This window comes from Neurospora hispaniola (genome assembly GCF_033458365.1).
Source record: "Neurospora hispaniola strain FGSC 10403 chromosome Unknown B0T23scaffold_4, whole genome shotgun sequence".
In the NCBI taxonomy this organism is placed as follows: Eukaryota; Fungi; Ascomycota; class Sordariomycetes; order Sordariales; family Sordariaceae; genus Neurospora; species Neurospora hispaniola.
The window spans coordinates 3673666-3691382 of NW_026944409.1; the positions used below are offsets into that span (position 1 = coordinate 3673666).

The following is a 17717-nucleotide window of genomic DNA, read 5'->3' on the forward strand; positions in this document are numbered from 1 at the left end:
AAAGAAAAAAAGACAAGAAGAGGTAGAAAAGTGAAACAGAACAGCGTCCCTCTATCTTCCGTTCAGTTCCGTCAAGATCCACGATAAATCAGAAGTCGCGAACAACCTGATCTACCCACCTCGTCTCCAAAAATTGCAGACAGCAACACTACAGGATCGAATCATCACCAACAACAAGAATAACAACCACCAAAAAAAAAAAAAACCTTGCGCGTAAGAGATTCCCAAATAAGAAGATGGAAGAGCGAAAAAAGATGAAAAAAAGCCAAAAGAAATGGTTATCGAATGCCCACAGCCAGAATCGAACTGACGACCTCATCATTACTAGTGATGCGCTCTACCACTGAGCCATGCGGGCGGGGATTTGATTTGTTGAAAGCGATGACCGAGCCATTGCCTCAAGAACCCTGCTAGCAATACCATCAAGTCTGACACAACAACAATCGGTAGACGGGAGGGAAGGTTCGGGAATTCAAAATGCGGAATGATGAAGTGTTGGAGTAATCGGTGATGTAGAAGATGCGTAAAAGATAGATGCGCTTTTCTGCGGCTCCACTCAAAATGGTTTCCGTATCAGATAAAACATGAAGATACCCGACGATCGAGCGCGAAATGATGCCCTTCCCCCTGAACCGGTAGCTTCGAGATTTATTTTTCTAGTCCTTGGTATCAAACACTTTACACCAATCCAACAAACACAATGCCTAACAATGACTACAACACCATACATAACCTTGAAACCTCACAGCCTCACCTCCCCATCCCAGGCCTTTGCAATCCCGGTCTCCCCATCGTACTTCCGTTCCCACCACCCCCACCACCAACCCCTGAACCTCCAGCCCGATTCATAGTCAAAGGCTTAAAAGGCTTCATCAACCTCTCCATCGGTTTAATTGTCCCCATCCCCTCCGTCCCACCCAACCTCGCCAACCCCACCGGCTTCCTCACCACTCCCGCCGCCCCTCCTCCCGCTTTCCGTTTTCCAGGGTACCCACCCAACCCCGTCGGCAAGACATTATGGCAAGTAGTCACATGTAAACTCCCCGCCGGCCTCGTAGGAGTAGGCGGCTGTTCGTTTTCCTCCGCTTCGTCTTCGTCTCCTCCTGCCGCTGATTTTGGCGGAGCCGATATGGTATCGTCGGGTTCAGGCCTCGTGGGCGAGCTCGAAAAACAGACATATTGCTTTTTATAGTGAAAAGATGACGCAGAAGAGGAATCTTTGGATGGTTGTAGAGAAGGAGGACGAGTGACGTTGAGATTCAGACCACGACTGCTTCCCAGCCTATGGGAGGCAAGTTCAGGGGCTATACCTGTGGTAATGGCGGGGACAGAGGGTTTAGAAGGGTGGCTTTGAGCTCTTTGGAGGCTGCCAGCGCTAGTGAGGGTTCGGGCTGAGGGGTTGTGATTGTGGTTTGAGGGGTGGGATGGGTTACGGGATAAGCCTGGGTTGGGGAGACGGGGAGTTGGGACAGAGGGACGGTTGGTGGTGGTAGAGGCGGAAGTGATGGATGAACCGGCACCGGTGGCGGGCTCGAAATTGTTCTTAACAAATCCGAGAATGCTCTTTTGGTCGGCTGGTCGCTTGTTCGTACCTCGCTTGATGCCTGATGAAGCTGAGGCCTTGTTGGCTCTGGCTTCCAAGGCGGCAGCGGCGCTGGCGTTGGCCGCTGCGGTGATAGCTGCTTGATGGACGGCTGCGTTGACAAAGCCAGGGAGGGAAGCCATGGTGAAGGTTGACGCTTGGTCCATTGTGGTAGCGTGTGGCTTTGCCCATTGAGGTTCTTCGTGTCCGTCTCCAGTTGATATCGCCACTGGGTTGTAGAGCTTGGGACGTTTTGATCTTGACGAGTCAAAGCCCTGTCCACTTTCTTGGAAAGCCTCGTCTGGGTCGATGGGGTACATGTTATCCTCGGTATGGGACATGTTGGGGATCCCCTTGAAGATTTCCTTTTCTGAAGGTAGCTCGCGTTGGAGCACCTTGGCGATATGGGTCATGAGTGGCCGTTCGAAAGTAGGGCCCTTCTTTGCGAAGGAATTGGCGACGGGAGACACAAACGAAGACAGTTCGGTACGTTCGCTACTCCCTGGACTGTTATACACCGGATAGCTGAGGTATAGCAAGGATTGAGCCCGTGTCATGGCGACGTATAGCAATCTTCGCTCTTCATCTCCGTCTTCGGACCGCATATGCGGGATAGAGCCATTGTAGACTGCTGGTATGAAGACAATAGGCCATTCAAGACCTTTGGCAGCGTGGATAGTCGAAATGGTAACCAGTGGCTTACTCTCCTCACCCTCTTCTCCCTTTTGAGCATCGGAGGCGAGTGACACATTGGCCAAGAATTGCGGGAGAACTTCCTCCTCCTTTGACTGTTCAAGCCCCTCGATTTCTGGAAGAGCATCCTCGCCAGACCTGTGTAGGTCTTGCACAAAGTCATTGGCAAGACTAATGAACTCCTGGACGTTGGCCCATCTTTGCTCGTGGTCATCAGGATATGTAACTTGAAGGTAATTTTGGAAGTTCAAGGCTGTTAGCAAATGCTCAATCAAATCGACCAGGCCAAAAGGGTTGCTCTCTGCAGCATCTTCCATCTTCTTCCGTATCCCATTCAACATGCGAATCAGTTCACCACTAATTTTCTGTTCGGCATGCTTGGTGATCTTGGTCTTGGCAGTACGGTCCCCCCGGCAATGCTTGACAAGGAGACTGTAAAGACTGAGAGATGACTTCTCTGCTTCTTCGATAAGGTTTTTAACAGTGCCGTCGCCTATGCCTCGCTTGGGAACGTTCATGATCCTCCCAAACGCATCATTGTTGTCGGGCTGATGGATGACTCGTAGATAATCAAGAATAGTCTTGATCTCTGAACGCTCGTAAAACTTGAAACCGCCAACCATGCGGTAAGGAATTCCTGCTTTGCCGAGGACACTTTCGACGTGCCTTGACAGCGATGCTGAGCGCAGAAGAATAGCCACATCGTTATGGGTCAGCATTGACCCCGACATGAGAAGCGCACGGCGTATCTCGGCGACGATCCACTCTGCTTCGGTGGAAGCGTTTTTGAGTTTGCGCAAGACAGGACGGGAGCCTCTGTCATGGACTGGTTTCAAGACCTTTTGATATCTTTTCTTATCCTGCTGAATCACTAGCAGTGATAAGTCGAGGATAGCTTGGGACGAGCGGTAGTTCTCTTCGAGCGAAATCTCGTCAGTTTTCGGATAATCGCGGAGAAGTCTCCACAAGTTCTTGATCTCGGCCGAGCGCCATCCGTAAATACTCTGATCTGGGTCGCCGACAATTGTAATTCTTTGATGCTTTTGGGCAAGCAGTCGCATAAGCTCGTATTGCACGCCGTTCGTGTCCTGGTATTCGTCGATCAGGACCGTCTGTATATTAGACACACAAGATGGGAACTTGCGAAGAAGTTCCACGCACCGGACCAGCAGATCGTCATAGTCTAGCAAGTTTGATCGTTCCAAGTGCGTCTGGTATTCGGTATAGCACACCTCCAGATCCCGCTGACCTTGCTGTATCGGCTGCTTCTTTGGCGGTAGGGGCAAAGAGGAAGGACTGGGTTCCATTCCCTTGGCTTTCTTCTTGCTTATCCAGGCCTTTGCCATTGGTGGATCAAGACCCAGTTGTAGCCTTTTGCATATTCTCGTGATGATGGATCTCGAGTCGTTATCGTCGGCAATGCTGAACTTTTCGCTCAGTCCAATGTGGCGGCCATACGCAGCAAGGTAGCGTCGAGCAATGCTGTGGAATGTGCCCAGAATGATCTTGTTTTCGCGGCCGTTTCCCAGAGCCTTTCCAATGCGCTCCTTCATTTCCCGCGCAGCCTTGACGGTGAATGTCGCGACAACGACATCTTGTGGTTGGTAGCCGACATGGTCCACCAACCAGACCACTCGGGAGGTAAGGGTGTGTGTCTTTCCGCTGCCTGGGCCGGCTAATATAGCGACAGTGGCAGCATCCGAAGTCACGGCGCGTGCCTGGGCATTGTTTAAGCTGTCGAGGATGGAGTGTTTTGGCGGCGCGGAGGGAGGAGACATGGGGAGCGAGGAAGGGACTGCAAGAGCAGCGAGATTGAGCAAATGTTGTATGGTGATTGGACCGGCATTGGAGCCCAGCAGCTCGAAATCTGCAAAATTCGGGCTAGTTGCTGTGCCTGTACAGGTTCGTTGCAGTTTGTTGCCGGCGATTGTCAAGTGGAATTCGCGAACGACAACTGAAGCGGGTCGCGCCGTCAAGGTGCCTGGCTCCACTATCGCTGCACGAAAGCATGTGACTTGTTGGAGGTCCAGTATGACTGATTCATCTCGCATATAACCCTAACCCTTCCCCGGCATGGCCTGACCCCCTCAATCGCTGTCACCGCCAAACAAGACGCCAAGCACTCGAGACTTTTTCAATTCCCAAATTCCACAGAACCAACTCTTCAGACTCGGCCACATACTGAACCAAAAGGTCCAACTCTTTGCCCGAGAGAGCCCTCCTTCAAACACCTTCACGCACCCTCTCATCATTTCAATTGACCGAGATCCTTTAACTCCCTCAATTGCCCAGGACCCCGTTGGCAATCACCATGGATCAAGCAGACCTTGTCAGGTGTCGGACCGTTGCATTGCATTCCAACATCTCATATCGGCCCTCTTTCAAGTATCGCGCAATATGTACGATCGCAAAGCCTAACCCCTCATCCCCGGTTCACATCGTAACTCGACTATCTCGGCCACGATGGACGGGGCACAAACTCCATTCCACCGAGCATCATGGCTAAAAGGGCGGCATAGGGCCCGAGGTATACTCACGTTGACAGCATGAACTCCTTCCTTCACGGCTTTGTTTGTTGAAAGCGATCCGGGCGTCTAAGATATCAAGCTCAATGGACATGACCCTCCGTGATATAGCTGACGGGATTGTGCTATTGATCAGGATCAGTTCGGAGCCTAGTGCCAGATTTAACCAACAAATGGCATCAGCACATGCGGCTGACGTGAAATAGTGATCTTCACCTGCTGCTGTGTGATTGTTAGTCAAAGTGACTGCCCATCCACCAAACCCAAGGCAATAGCATGGTGGATAGAGCGCTCCTTTTATCAAAAACCATCGGCTGCTCCTTTCACTAGTGGTGTCGTGACTTTGATCACATGTGCCCATCACTGTGACTTTCTCAGTCCAACTGCCGTCACTGGTAACCATCCCAAGTTCTGGACCCATCGCGGCGGTAACGAGGCTCGAACACTGCAAGGTACGCCTCGTCGTTGGAGGGCCTGTCAAGGCTAGCCATGCACGAGTTTCCATGCTGGGAAAAGGCGGTGGGTTTGGAAGAGTTTATTTTTCACAGAATGGGGTCCAGGGACAAGACAGATCAAAATCCAAAAGAGAAACACAGGCCAAGGACGGGACGCGGGAGCGGCACCAATCGCCAGGGGTCAACAACGGGGTGGAGGCGGAGATAGACGACCTTACCGGCGTGGTCACCATGTGCCAGCCAATCGCGTCGAGTCCCTTGCCGCTCGCCCTCCGGTGCTGTCAAGTCCACCCGACCAATCACGTCTCATACAAGCGTAGCACCACTTCTTGTGCTCACCAAGACCCCAATCAACATGACCGATTCTCTCTCTCTTTGGGGCCTCCATCCAAAGCTATTTTTGACGGTCATCATGCGGGAATCACGAGTGAGAATGCAAGTGGAAGAGGTGCCTGAATCCGGCCCGTACGCCAGTGGCCAATCCGCTCCCAAACTGACCAAAGTGCTCGTCTACTCGACACATGCTTCACGACCCTTCCAACCCGGATTGTGTCAACAGCCGCTACCACAGTATATACCCAGACGTTTGCCTCGACGCCCCTCCTCCCGTTGACCTCCTGTTCATGCGGATGCTGTGCTGGTCCATATCACATTGCGTTTCACTCTAGCGGATACTCTGCCTGAGGGATCGACGGTTCCCAAAAAGGCCAGCAGCTCAGAAAAGGAACTATACTCCCCGGTATCCGGCCTCATCTCATCATGCCCCTTGGTATCAGGACTTTCATCAGCAGAAACAACATCAAGTATAACTCGGCCTGGGTCTTGTCACTCCTGGCCACATCACTCGTTCTCACTTGGCCTCATCTCTGCCTCGCCATTCCTTTACCTCAGCCTAACTTGTCTCCGAGAGGCAACAACAACCCATTGAACATCGATTGGGATCCCGCTCCGGCACCAGAAGACGGGCCCCCATTGTCACGAGGTGCTATCCGTGACCCGGCCTATCTCCCAGCACAGATTGGCGGCATTGTTGGTTCGTACGCGGTGTCGTTGGTCATTGTCGCCACCCTTCTTCTTGTGCTTTCCAAAGGACGGCGTCAAGCTTTGATCAACGCCGACCTTCCAGAAGAAGACAAGTACCTCGACTTCAACCCTCTCCCGGCATATCTTCAGCAGAGCGAGGAGGAATTCAAGCAGACACTTGCGCAGTTCCATCAACAAGAACTCGGAGAGCACTTCCTCCAGCAGCAAGAGGACGGACAAGTCCCGCCACCACTTCCTACGCTGCAAATCCCACCGAGCCCATACAGGAACTGGGGATTCAGAGAATCACCACTTAGCGCCAGCAGATCACACTCAGTCATCTCTGCTGGGTCACCAACCTCGACGGTTCTCGCATCCGGTTACGATCTTTCAGTCGACCAGACGGTGATCCAACACGACAGAGCCATGGCGCAACAACAGCTAGAAGAGATGTACAGGCATGTGATGGAGCAGGAGGAGGCAAAGGCAGAGGGGAGGCAGTACATACCACCAAACCTACCAAGGCCCTCGGTGTCATCATTTGCTTCCCAGCAACCACAAGCCTCAGCAACACCAGGAACTGTCCGCAAGAACAAGCCTTCCAATCTCAACCTCTCCAAGGAAAAGGAGGAGAAGCAATCCCGCGGCGCCTCTTTCCTCAACTTTCTCAAATCCCCCAAGAAGAACAAGGCGCCCCAAGGCCTCTCCATCTCCTCGCCCATCATGACCCCAATGTCCGGCACTTTCCCCCGCGGCTACCACCCGGACGTTGACGGGCAAGAGATGAACTCGATCCCTCCGCGTCACTACGCCCCGGCCAAACCACCTCCCATCCCCTCGGACGTGCTCCCCTTCCGCCGTCAACAGGCTCAATACCCCAGCCCCGACATCTCCCCCGTAAGCACTCAGTCCATCGACCAACGCATCGACGTTGCCCTCCACCATCCTGCAAATCACGGCGAGCGCGAAGGAGCCCGCCCAGACGAGCGTCTCCCCTCGCACATCCGCGACCCCTCAGCAGCCTCCCACGCCTCTTCCCTCACGGGCGACGCCTACCTCGCCGACCCGCCCTCTGCCGTCTCTGACCGGTCCACCTCGGGTCTCGTCTCCTCCGGCACCGTCGGCCTCCCCTCCTCCCCTCGCCCCGGCGTCAACCGCTTCCCCTCTCTCGACTCAACCCGCACTCTCCCCGCGACTCCCAAACCCGGTGCTTCCTTCTCCTCTTCCCGCTCTGGCGCCTCCTCAACTGGAAAATCCAGCACTCTCCGCCCCAACGCTCCCGCCCCTCTCAACTCTTTAAGCGGGAACGCCTCCGCCTCCTCATCTGCCGTCCGCGCCGGCGGCGCTCTGCCCCTGCGCGCTTACGAGCCTTCCCTCGCTAGCCCCACCAGCGGGTCGCAGACAACCAAACAGACGGTATTTACCCGCCAAGTACCGGGGCCACTGAGCCCGGGCACTGCTGGCCTCAGAACGCCGTGGACGGGCGCGCCCGTGCCGTATAGTCCGTACCAACCCTTTTCGCCGGTGGTGCCAATTACCCCGTCGTTGGTGACCAAGGCGGATAGGAAGAGGATGAAGAAGTTTGAGCCCAAGACGCCGACGGTGGAGATGGTGAGGAGTGAGGAGGATATTTGGTAGGTGTGAGTAAAAGATGGGAATTTGAAGAAAACAAAAGAAGAAAAAAAATTGCATGGTACTGGAATTTGGTTCTGAAATCTTTAGGGTGGATGGATGGTAGCATTGGACGGAAAGATTGGGGGTAAAAAACATGGATGGTGATGGATAAGGTTTAAGTGGCATGATGGATGGATGGATGGCATGGACGGTGATGGTGATGGTGATGGTGATGATAAAGCAGGATCTTCTTTTTTTACCCTTTTTGGTTCTCCCTTTTTTTTTGTCTTTCTCTTCGATGGGTTGTGCATACGCATAACCGATATACCAATTTTTCTTCTTGGGAATTTTCCTTGATGGACAAGGTTAATTTGATACCTGGGTTTTACACTTCACCTATGTGTCCATCAGCTGCGATGTCATTTGTAATGGTGATGAAGTAGGGAATGGTGCTGATTGCCTGAATGACTTGAATTAGGGATGATACTCGACTTGTTTCATCTCACTGTTTCGAGATTAGTGATGTCGGACCGGGTTCCGGTTGCTTGGTGGTGTTTGGAACGGGATCATGAAGTCACGTACCTCCATAGGTACGTGTGGAAGGTGCACCCCGCCCTGGAGCTTCCGGCATGACTCTTATATCTTTTCCTTCCAACCAAGGCACCAATCCAGCATTCTCCACCATCTACTCACTCACTTTATTGCGCTTGCGAATGTCCCGAGGTTCGCCGCCGCCTCCTTCGGTATTGCCTTGACCAGCTTGACTAGTGCATTGATTTTCTAAATCCTGTTGTAAGCGGTCATCACTACTACAGGTAGGTACTGCATCTGCGCAGTCAAGCCTGCGAGAGCCAACTTAAGTCACCTTACCCTACGACTAGGGACTGTTCACATGAGCCCGGGCCCTGCTGCCAGCGAACTCTTCGACGGCGCGGGTGGCATATCGATCGATCCCAGTCCCCGAATTCCCGCCGGAGGTACTTCTAGCCACGGAATTGGGCCGATGACAAAGGTATAGTCAGCTGACAACGACAACTTCAAATGTTTGAGTATTGTGATAACCTTGTACAAGCTGAAATGTACCGACCCTAACCCATCTGCATTTCGGTTCCGCAAACTCCATGGTACTTACTATATTAATTTCGCATGAAGTCCTTCGTATCGCACCGCAGCAGGCTGATGCCTAGTAAGACTTTTGGTGGGGGACACTTGGATAAAAGTTTCACTTCATTGGCATTCTTGTACTTCTTAGGTAAATTCCTTTCTAGCTACATTCACATCCACAAGTTGTTGGTCTCTGCCACCAGGTGCCGTGCCATACCAGAGGGAACGGTCCGTACCAACTTAGGTTCCCTCCCGACATATTCGTGAATAGATGGAAGATGACCAGACTCCAGTCCTCTCATCAGTCCTTACCTCTCGCCAGCTGATGGAACCACCGTTTGGGCTTAATTCGTACACAAAGGTCAACAACGGTTATGGGTCCCAAGATATACATCCAAAATAAAACAAGAAGTTACCTGACCCAGATCGAATCCTACATAGACAAAACGAAACACGAAAGCGAGGCATGTGTAGAAGATACCCAACCCTCCTACATATGTCAGTGGAAAAATCCTTTTCCATCGCTCCAACAATAATGCATGCATATAGGATCTAGAACCCCCATCCTCAAAGCATACTCCAAGGGGTGAGGGCAAGAACGCGGCGCTCCCTAAGCCATGCAGAATATGCAAGCATACCTGCTGCAAAGTTCGAATTATTGCGCAGCAATTCGCGAGTTTCTACGGTACACGGTATCTAAGTAAAAGACAGCTTCCGCAGGTACAGCTGACTACTTGCAACTAAGAACAGATGCATGAAACAAGCCAATCGTACATTGCATCGCAGCATGTACATATTTCAAGTTAAAAAAAAAAAAATAGTTAGAGGAGTTGATGTTGGAGAGAGGTGGGGAACGTTTCATAGCATCATCTACGTTCTTAATCAAAAGGTTGAAAAAAGTTGATGTTCAAGAAGTTTGGGAAACGTTTCGAGACAATGTACATCTACACGTCAGGTATCTTCTAGTCAAAAGCTCCAAAACATTCCGCAACCCAAGTCAGTTTTCGGGAAGGGAACAACCTTAGTTGCCTCCCGGGATGCCAGGGGCAATCTCAGTTCCCTTCCAAAAGAGAGACAGACATGGAAGGAACAACAAACAACCTCGCTGTGGAGTTCAAGGGATGGAAAGAATGAAGGGACGGAAAGAAGCAAGAGAAGATGCACCGGATGGGAATCCCACGATTCCCATTGGAAGGAATTACATGTGATTCAGATATTATGGGGCACCGCCAAGATTTCAGTGAAGCATTGACTGTTTGAATCAATACAGAGCGTAACTTCCGTCTTTGGAGCCAACAACACAAAACTCGGGGGTCTTGGGCGACGTCTGCGGACTGGGATCAAATTCAGGCATGTACCTTGGTGCAGGTACCTTATTTATGTATGTATGCCAGAAGGGAATTGGGGTTCAGACCATCATCGTAGCAAGCACAGGGCATTGCCCCAACAGCAGCTTAAAGTACATACATCTTCAAGTTGTTATAAGTGATGTTATCCGAAGATCTACACGTCTAGACCTGGAAAAGCAGCGACTGTTGAAGGAGAACTTGGTCCGGCGACATGAATGCGGGATGTACACACTCCTGACATATTGCAGCTTCGGGCCGGGGAGACAAAATGCATCGATATGTACGTACATACCTCAGCTCGATGGCAAAGGTTCAACGACGACGAAGGAATCTGACGTCTTTTACTACCTAGTACTGTAGTAAATCGTTCATCATTCAGCTCACAGCTGTGCTTTCCTCTTGATGTGTTGTTGAATGGCGATAACAGCTGAACAACGACGAGCCCCGCGGGACCTGTCAAGCTGATTGCCGGAAGCCCCTGCTCGTTTTCTTCACTCAGCTCACCGAAAACAGACAATCCGAGGAGAGAAGGGTACACCCAGCCGGTTGCGATTCCGTCTTTCAAATTTTATAAAAAATTGGTGGCGGCCCTGGCAGGCGGGCGTACCTACGTATGTGGGTGCGCTGCCGAGACAACTCGAATCCAGTCGGGTCGCGGCTTCTTACATAATTCTTATGCACTACTCTAACACGTGGGTTTTTTTTCGCCTCGAGTTACCAAAGAGAGTTGTTTACGCCGTTCTCGCTGTGGCCCCGAAATTATTACGTTCAATAAGTGTAGTGTGCAAGCGGAGTCGCAAAGATTCGCGTAGACTCGCGAATACATGAGGTATGTACATAGTGGTGTTGTACGAGACATTCAGGTTTTGTTGGTCTGGGGGTTAGGTTCTCGGTTGTCGTGGATGTCTTGGTTAAAGTTCGTTTGCCACCCTACCTACCGGCGTACTCTCCAATTTTAAGGTTTGCCCCCTTTTGGACGGCCCAACCGGCGACAACGTGCGAGTCGTAAACGGGCGGGACAGAGTCGAGAACTGAATTGAGAGACGCGAAAAGAGAGCTCAACATATCCACGTTGTTAACCCCTTTTTCCTGGTGTGTCACTGATGTGTCACTGCGAATTGCGAGTTTGTGATATTTGGGGATGCCATGTTAGATATGCTAGGATGCCATGACGGTGCCCGGTGAATTTTATAACTGTCATTGATAGCTTCGGCAAACCCTGTCATTAAGTTGTTTCTTTCCTTCCCAAGAATTCCCCGAGATTGGATCCAAGTGTATTTGGAAAAGCCGAGGCGTTTCTGTAATCTGTGGCTGAAGAAATATGATGGATGAGATGGGTAATTTCACCGCATAGACATCGTGCTCTGAAATTGGATGGGAATGGATAGCGGATTGGGATGAATTAGGATGGAAAATGGGAATCCCAGATTACCGGCAGCAACACCGGCAGTGATGAAAACAATATATTTCGTTACAAGATAGGTAGCTCCAACTCCATTTGTTCGCTTGGAGGATACCATAGTAGAGCTTGTCCGCCCTTTACGGTCAAGGCACAGTTTGTGAATTACCATACCATACCAGTCTCTCTCGGGATAATACGTCCGGACCATACCATCCGGTTCCTGGGTTGCGGACCAACGGCGTCGAAAAGCAGGAACCATGAGATGGAAGAAACAGGGGAGGTAGATCGTCGTGAACCGGTCCCTCGATCATCCGTTAGGTCTTTCCCATCGATCGACCCGCCTCCCGTCTTCTAGAGACACATCCGCGGGCGAAGTTCCGCGGAAGGCGGTGATGGCCATAATTCGTGTGATGATTGTGCACTGCTTCCACTTGTTGTCCACCGGCTCCCGTCCTCTTCACAAGTCACAATGCCAAAGTCAAGGTCAAGGCAGCAAACTGTTCGGTGCAGGAACAACCGAGCTAGCCTGTTTTTGGTAAATATAGGTAGCCAAGTCTTTAGTGTAAAGCGTCTGCTGCGATGCGCTTGACCCACAGTGCGCACCCGTCACGACGCAGCCTGGTGCATTCAGCACTCACCTGGCATCGAACAAGAAAACAGGAAAAAAAAAAAGAGGCGATGCAGAGGGACTCGACCGCAAAGCTACCTAACTTTCCGTATACCTATATCTGTCCCCTCCACCCCCCAGCACCCTCATCACCATTCACGAATCGAATTTGACCAATTCCAGGATCGTTTGCCGCACTTCTTGCTGCTAGTTAAGCGAGAGAGTGAGACATTGACCAGAGACAATGGACGGTGTTTGCTTGTGCCACCGCCTGGTGAGTGTCCTAGTTCAGCAAAGTCAGCAGCTGGCGAACAAGTTGATAACTTCTCGAATCAAAAAGGCGCTAAAAAGGTAAGCCCCAAAAAAGGCTGTTGGAACTTAACCCTTTTCAGCTCTCTATCGATACGCGAGTGGGGTATGCTGTTGCTTTGGCTGACAATGATTGGTTGCTTGTCTTGGTTCCGGGCCTCATCCCGGGTGGAGTGGACTTTTGTGGAGACCCACTCAGTGACCAAAGGTCGTCGGTTGGTTGCACGTGTCCCGAGTCTTGGCGCCCCCGTCCCCGGCTGCGTTGGAGCCCTTTCCTGCCCCGGGCGTTCCTGTTTCCTTCCCTGTCTCGTCTTTCCGTGGGAGACAGACAAGTGACACTGAAGTTCTGGGCGTAAATTGTGGGGATTCCAAGTGGTTACATAAGCCTGGTGCCCGCCCGAATTCCTCACTTGGGCTCGGCTCCAGCCGGTCAGTCCCTTCCATGATCATCATACGATTCTGTCTTAAATCGTCCCACCCGTAACCCCATCGCCCCTTCCACTCCCGACACCACTTTCCTTCCGCGCATCAGCTCACTCAAACAATTCGACATTTGCGACGCCGCGGGAGAGAGAGCGTGTGAGACTGGAGTGAGCCAGCAAGACGCCAAACCGACCGACCGACCGACTGACCGACGCTCACATTGTGTGAAAGTCAATCGTCGCAGACACTAGTATCGAGCTGAGGGGATCTCACTTTCGAAACCCCGAGACGCGGTCCAAGCTCCCTCACAGCGCCTGACCCGTCCCGGAACACCCACTCATCCATCCATCCATCCATTTGTTCATCCACTTCACCCCTTACTACCATTCATCATTGGCCCACCTTGTTCGCCAGAGGGAAGCCAAGAAACAGGGAAAAGGACAAAGTGTTGAGAGAAGACTCGGAAACGAAACCAAAGAAGTGACAGAGGGAGGGAAAACCAGGTAGAGGCAACCCCACTCTATTCGCGACTTTCTAGTCCTTGACGAAAGAAAAGCGAAACTCGGGCTTGAAAGTCAGACCGCGCCTTAGGAAACATCGAGGTTGCTGTGGTCGTGGTCTTGAAGTTGATGTAAAAGAGTATAGTGCTGCATACTATGCGTACTATAGACTGACTTGCAGACCGACGACTGCCATTGTCCAAGTCTCCAGTGCGCAGTGCGACAAAAAAAGGGTATTATTCTCCAGTTGAGGTTGTTGCTTTTTGCTGCATATTCTGGGCGGCACTGACAGCAAGCAAAGTTGCGGTGCAGTGCGTGCAGATAGCGGAGCGGGACCAGCACACGAAAGGGTCGCTTTTTCTTTTCTTTTCAACGCAGCTTCAACGCACGTACTTGGCTTTGGTTTTGTCTCCAATCAGGGAAATTCACAATCTCCAATTCCGGAAGCAGGAACAGCCGCCCTTTTCCCGCTCAGCAACGCGAATTGCAAAGGGAAAAAAAAAATCGCAGAAAAGGGCAAAGGTAAAGAGGCGGATATTGCTCATCATTCAGTTATCGGCCATTGCCGGAAACAACCTAAGAGACGGAGACGACAACCGAGCGCACGCGCCAACCCGCTTCCATACCTTGCGCCTGGCTTGCTTGCCAAACACACCACGCAAGGACGGACGGACGGGACTCGGAAGGGCTCGATTCACATCCCGCCTGCATGCAACAGCCCATCACTGTACAAATCCGTCTGATCTGAGGGGGTCTCGGGGTACAGCAATCAGATCCAGCATCAGCCAGCATTACTACCGAATACCAGCATCTTAACGACCCAAAATGGCCGATCCCGATGCTGACTCGCCCGGCCGCTTCCAAGGAGGTCTGGACAGCTTCGACATCAGCACCCCGTTGCAGCTGGACGAGCCCACGCTCGCACGCCACGGCTCCCTGAACGCTAATGTTAACGACACGGTCACCAGCTCCGATCCCACCTCTATTCCCTCCTCCCTGGCCGACACTTCGAGAGCCTCAACCGGTGGTGGGCCGACTCGGCAGTATCCGAACCACTCCCCCCCGATAGGCCATCACCAGCAGCCCAATGCCTACCATGGTAACGGCATCAGCCCTCAGCAGCAGTACCAACAGCAGCAGCAGCAACAACAACAACAGCAGCAGCAGGCCTTTGATTTTAACCAAGACAACATCTCCAACTGGGACCTTCGGGACTCTCCTCCGTTTAATTCCGGCCCTGACTTCAACAACTTCGGCCAGGTACCGCACGGGCTGAACATTCCCCAGAGCTGGGACCTTCCTGTCCACTTTAGTCTCAACTCTCAGGGACTCCAACAACAGGGGCAACCGGGACAGCAACAGCAAGGCCAGTTCTATCCCGACACGACCGGTGCTGGCATCGATCCCGGTATCTATGCCGCTGCCCTTTCCATTCCTTCGCCACAGCAACAATCGGCCGAGCCCATCTCCGTTCGCACCAACATCAACCCCAACATCCGCCACAAGCTGACTCCAGCCCAGCAAGAGAGGCTCAAGACCATCGCCATGCCGCCTCATCTCCAGTACCACTCGCCCAAGAGCGCCGGCAGTCCCGATTCCAACGCCAGCATGGGCCACGATAAGGGTTCCGCATCCTCACCAGACGGCCTCGAGCTGTCGAAGCCAAATAGTAGAAAACGAAAGTCATCCGACGAGGTCGACGAGGATGACGATGACGATGATTTGGATGGACACCAACCAGTAAAGAAGACGGCGCATAACATGATTGAGAAGAGGTATAGGACAAATTTGAACGACAAGATTGCAGCGCTGAGGGACAGCGTGCCTGCCTTGAGAATTATGTCAAAGAGTGCTAGGGGAGAAGATACGACGGAAGACAGGGAGGAACTTCATGGATTGACTCCGGCGCACAAGTTAAATAAAGCTACGGTATGTAGCCTCCACCACCCTGCGTCATGCACGCTCCAGGGGCATGCTGCTGACATGTGAGATATCCAGGTTTTGAGCAAAGCTACGGAATACATTCGGCATTTGGAGAAGCGAAATAACCGCTTGATTGAGGAGAACAACAGCATGCATGCGCGAATCGCTGCATTCGAGAAGCTGTTCATGGCCGGTGCCATGACCGGCATGACCAACCCTATGCAAGCCCCGCCTACGCCCATTCAATACCCTCAAGACGTTGCAGCGTTCATGAGCACCCCGATGCAGACGCCTCGGGGTCCAGATCCTCCGGGGCTAATCCCGATACCGGACGACATGAAGCGCATCTTGACGGCTCAACAGATGAACGCTGGACGACCGTATCCGGTGGGCCCACCGGCCCTACAGCCGGGATTCGTAGCCAATCCGGGCGTCATTCGCAGACAACAAATACAACAACAGCAACAGCAACACCAGATGCAAGGGCGGTGGAATCCTTATCTCGGAAAGATGATGGTGGGTTCGCTGGCCGGACTGATGCTCGTCGAGGCAACCATGGAGCAAGAAGTCAGCAATGAAACGACCGAGGGACGTGGTCTCTACGCTCTGCCGCTACAGCTTATCGGATCCTTTATTCGCTCGTCGCACCTCAGCGTTGGAGGATATTACATTTCGGCCATTGAAATCATAGCCAAGCTCAAACTTCTTTTGCTTGGCGCTCTTCTCGTATGGACAGTTTTCCCCCACAGCTTTTTCGACGCGCCCAAGTCGGAGAAGCCAAAAGGCCCCACTTCTGCGGTTCAGGCCGTGCCCTCGCTTGCCTCGCCAATTCACGTCAGGAGACAAGCCTGGCTCACGGCTATTCAAACGGTTTGGGTGCCACGACACAATTTTTTGCTCGAAGCTGCTGCGTTGTTGCTCAAGACGCTCAAGTTCACCCTTCGCAATGTGTTTGGTGTAGGGACTTATCTGTGGATGACGGGACTCAGCGAGGAACAAGAGGCCGCTCGTGTCAAGGCCTGGACCATTGCGTTGGATGCCCAGCTTGCCGGCGGTGATGTCGAGATCAATAGGAGCCGTCTCACTCTCACGCTGCTCGCTTCGGGCACCCTCCCCGACACTCCCCATCGTTTGATGCTCAAGGCACTTCACACTCGGGTCTTGCTTTGGCAGTTGAGCAGCAAATTTTCGCTTGCTAACCTTCCTGCGGCCAAGATTGCGAGGTCGAGGTGGAATGAGGCCAGACAGCTGAACATGATCCTGCAGCGAACTTCCACTAGCCCTGAAGATGTCCTCCCGGAGCATCTGGCCACCCTTCTCGAGCAGGACTGTGATGACGTTCTCAACAATAGCATCGTGCAGAGAGCGCACAACCTCGCCTTCAACCGCCCCACGACCTTCAACCTGGTAGACCGAACCGACGGCATGAACATCGTTGTCGAAGACCCCGCCGTTCGTTCGCCCATGGATGCCGTCGCCGCGTGGTACTCAAGCTCCATCCTCCAGCGCGTCCTCCTCTCCAGCCTCGCCAGAGCCCAAGACGGCATCACCGACGCCACTCAGGAAACCATTGACGAAATTGCCCTCGCTGCCAAGATTGCCCCCATCGGTTCCAACGCCTACCTGCGTGCCCTTGTGGCCCGCGCCGTCCTCGTCTCCGAGAAGCGCGGCGTTAGCATTGCCGCCGCTCTCAAGGCCTCCGACCCCTCCCTCAACCCGGACAAGCACCCCGAGTATGGCCGTGGCGTCCCCCCGCTTATCGACTCCCCCATGGCTCAGATCGTTCCTGATCACGACGCCCTCATGGCCCTCCAATACGCCATGCGCATCGCCCATCTCCAAAAGTTCCCCGACCCGCCGAAGCAAGCGATCGCGTTCCTCAACTCGATCCTTCCCGGTGGGACGGACCAGTCCAAGCACGAGGGCATGTCGCTTCTGGCGTGTACGGCGGCTTACTGCCTGATGGAGTTGCTGGAGAGGCACGCGGTCTGTAGGGAGCAGTGCTCCGGTGCGCTGGAACGCTTAGCAGGCGCGCTGAGGATTTGGGTCGGAAGTTCGCAGGGGGAGCAGGTCGGTCTAGATGGAAAGATGAGACAGAAGATGACTGGCAGGTGTTCGTCGATTATCAAGTCGGTGATAGGTATGGAGAATGATCCGGGGTATGGGAGCATGAGTGATTGTGAGGAAAAGGAGGAAGGAGGGTGTTAG

The 17717-nt window shown here is 52.7% G+C and overlaps 3 protein-coding genes and 1 non-coding gene across 4 annotated transcripts; 2 read left to right on the top strand and 2 right to left on the bottom strand.

Annotated features, from left to right (window-relative positions):
- Positions 1–286: 286 nt before the first annotated feature.
- Positions 287–358, bottom strand: B0T23DRAFT_t191. Its single transcript has one exon. It is a non-coding gene; the product is annotated as a tRNA-Thr (tRNA).
- A 392-nt stretch (positions 359–750) lies between these two features.
- On the bottom strand, positions 751–4053 carry B0T23DRAFT_412876 (P-loop containing nucleoside triphosphate hydrolase protein; the record flags this gene model as incomplete). Its single annotated transcript, XM_062839498.1, has 7 exons — positions 751–1442; positions 1479–1864; positions 1901–2022; positions 2053–2243; positions 2286–3039; positions 3079–3930; positions 3964–4053. 7 exons carry the CDS (start codon positions 4051–4053, stop codon positions 751–753), a joined length of 3087 nt encoding a protein of 1028 aa, XP_062693368.1.
- A 1606-nt stretch (positions 4054–5659) lies between these two features.
- On the top strand, positions 5660–7956 carry B0T23DRAFT_152595 (uncharacterized protein). The gene has a single exon (XM_062832565.1). The coding sequence runs from the start codon at positions 6015–6017 to the stop codon at positions 7914–7916; it is 1902 nt and encodes a 633-aa protein (XP_062693369.1). The 5' UTR covers positions 5660–6014; the 3' UTR covers positions 7917–7956.
- Positions 7957–14411: 6455 nt separating this feature from the next.
- B0T23DRAFT_316478 (uncharacterized protein) lies at positions 14412–17717 on the top strand (the record flags this gene model as incomplete). Its single annotated transcript, XM_062834936.1, has 2 exons — positions 14412–15515; positions 15585–17717. 2 exons carry the CDS (start codon positions 14412–14414, stop codon positions 17715–17717), a joined length of 3237 nt encoding a protein of 1078 aa, XP_062693370.1.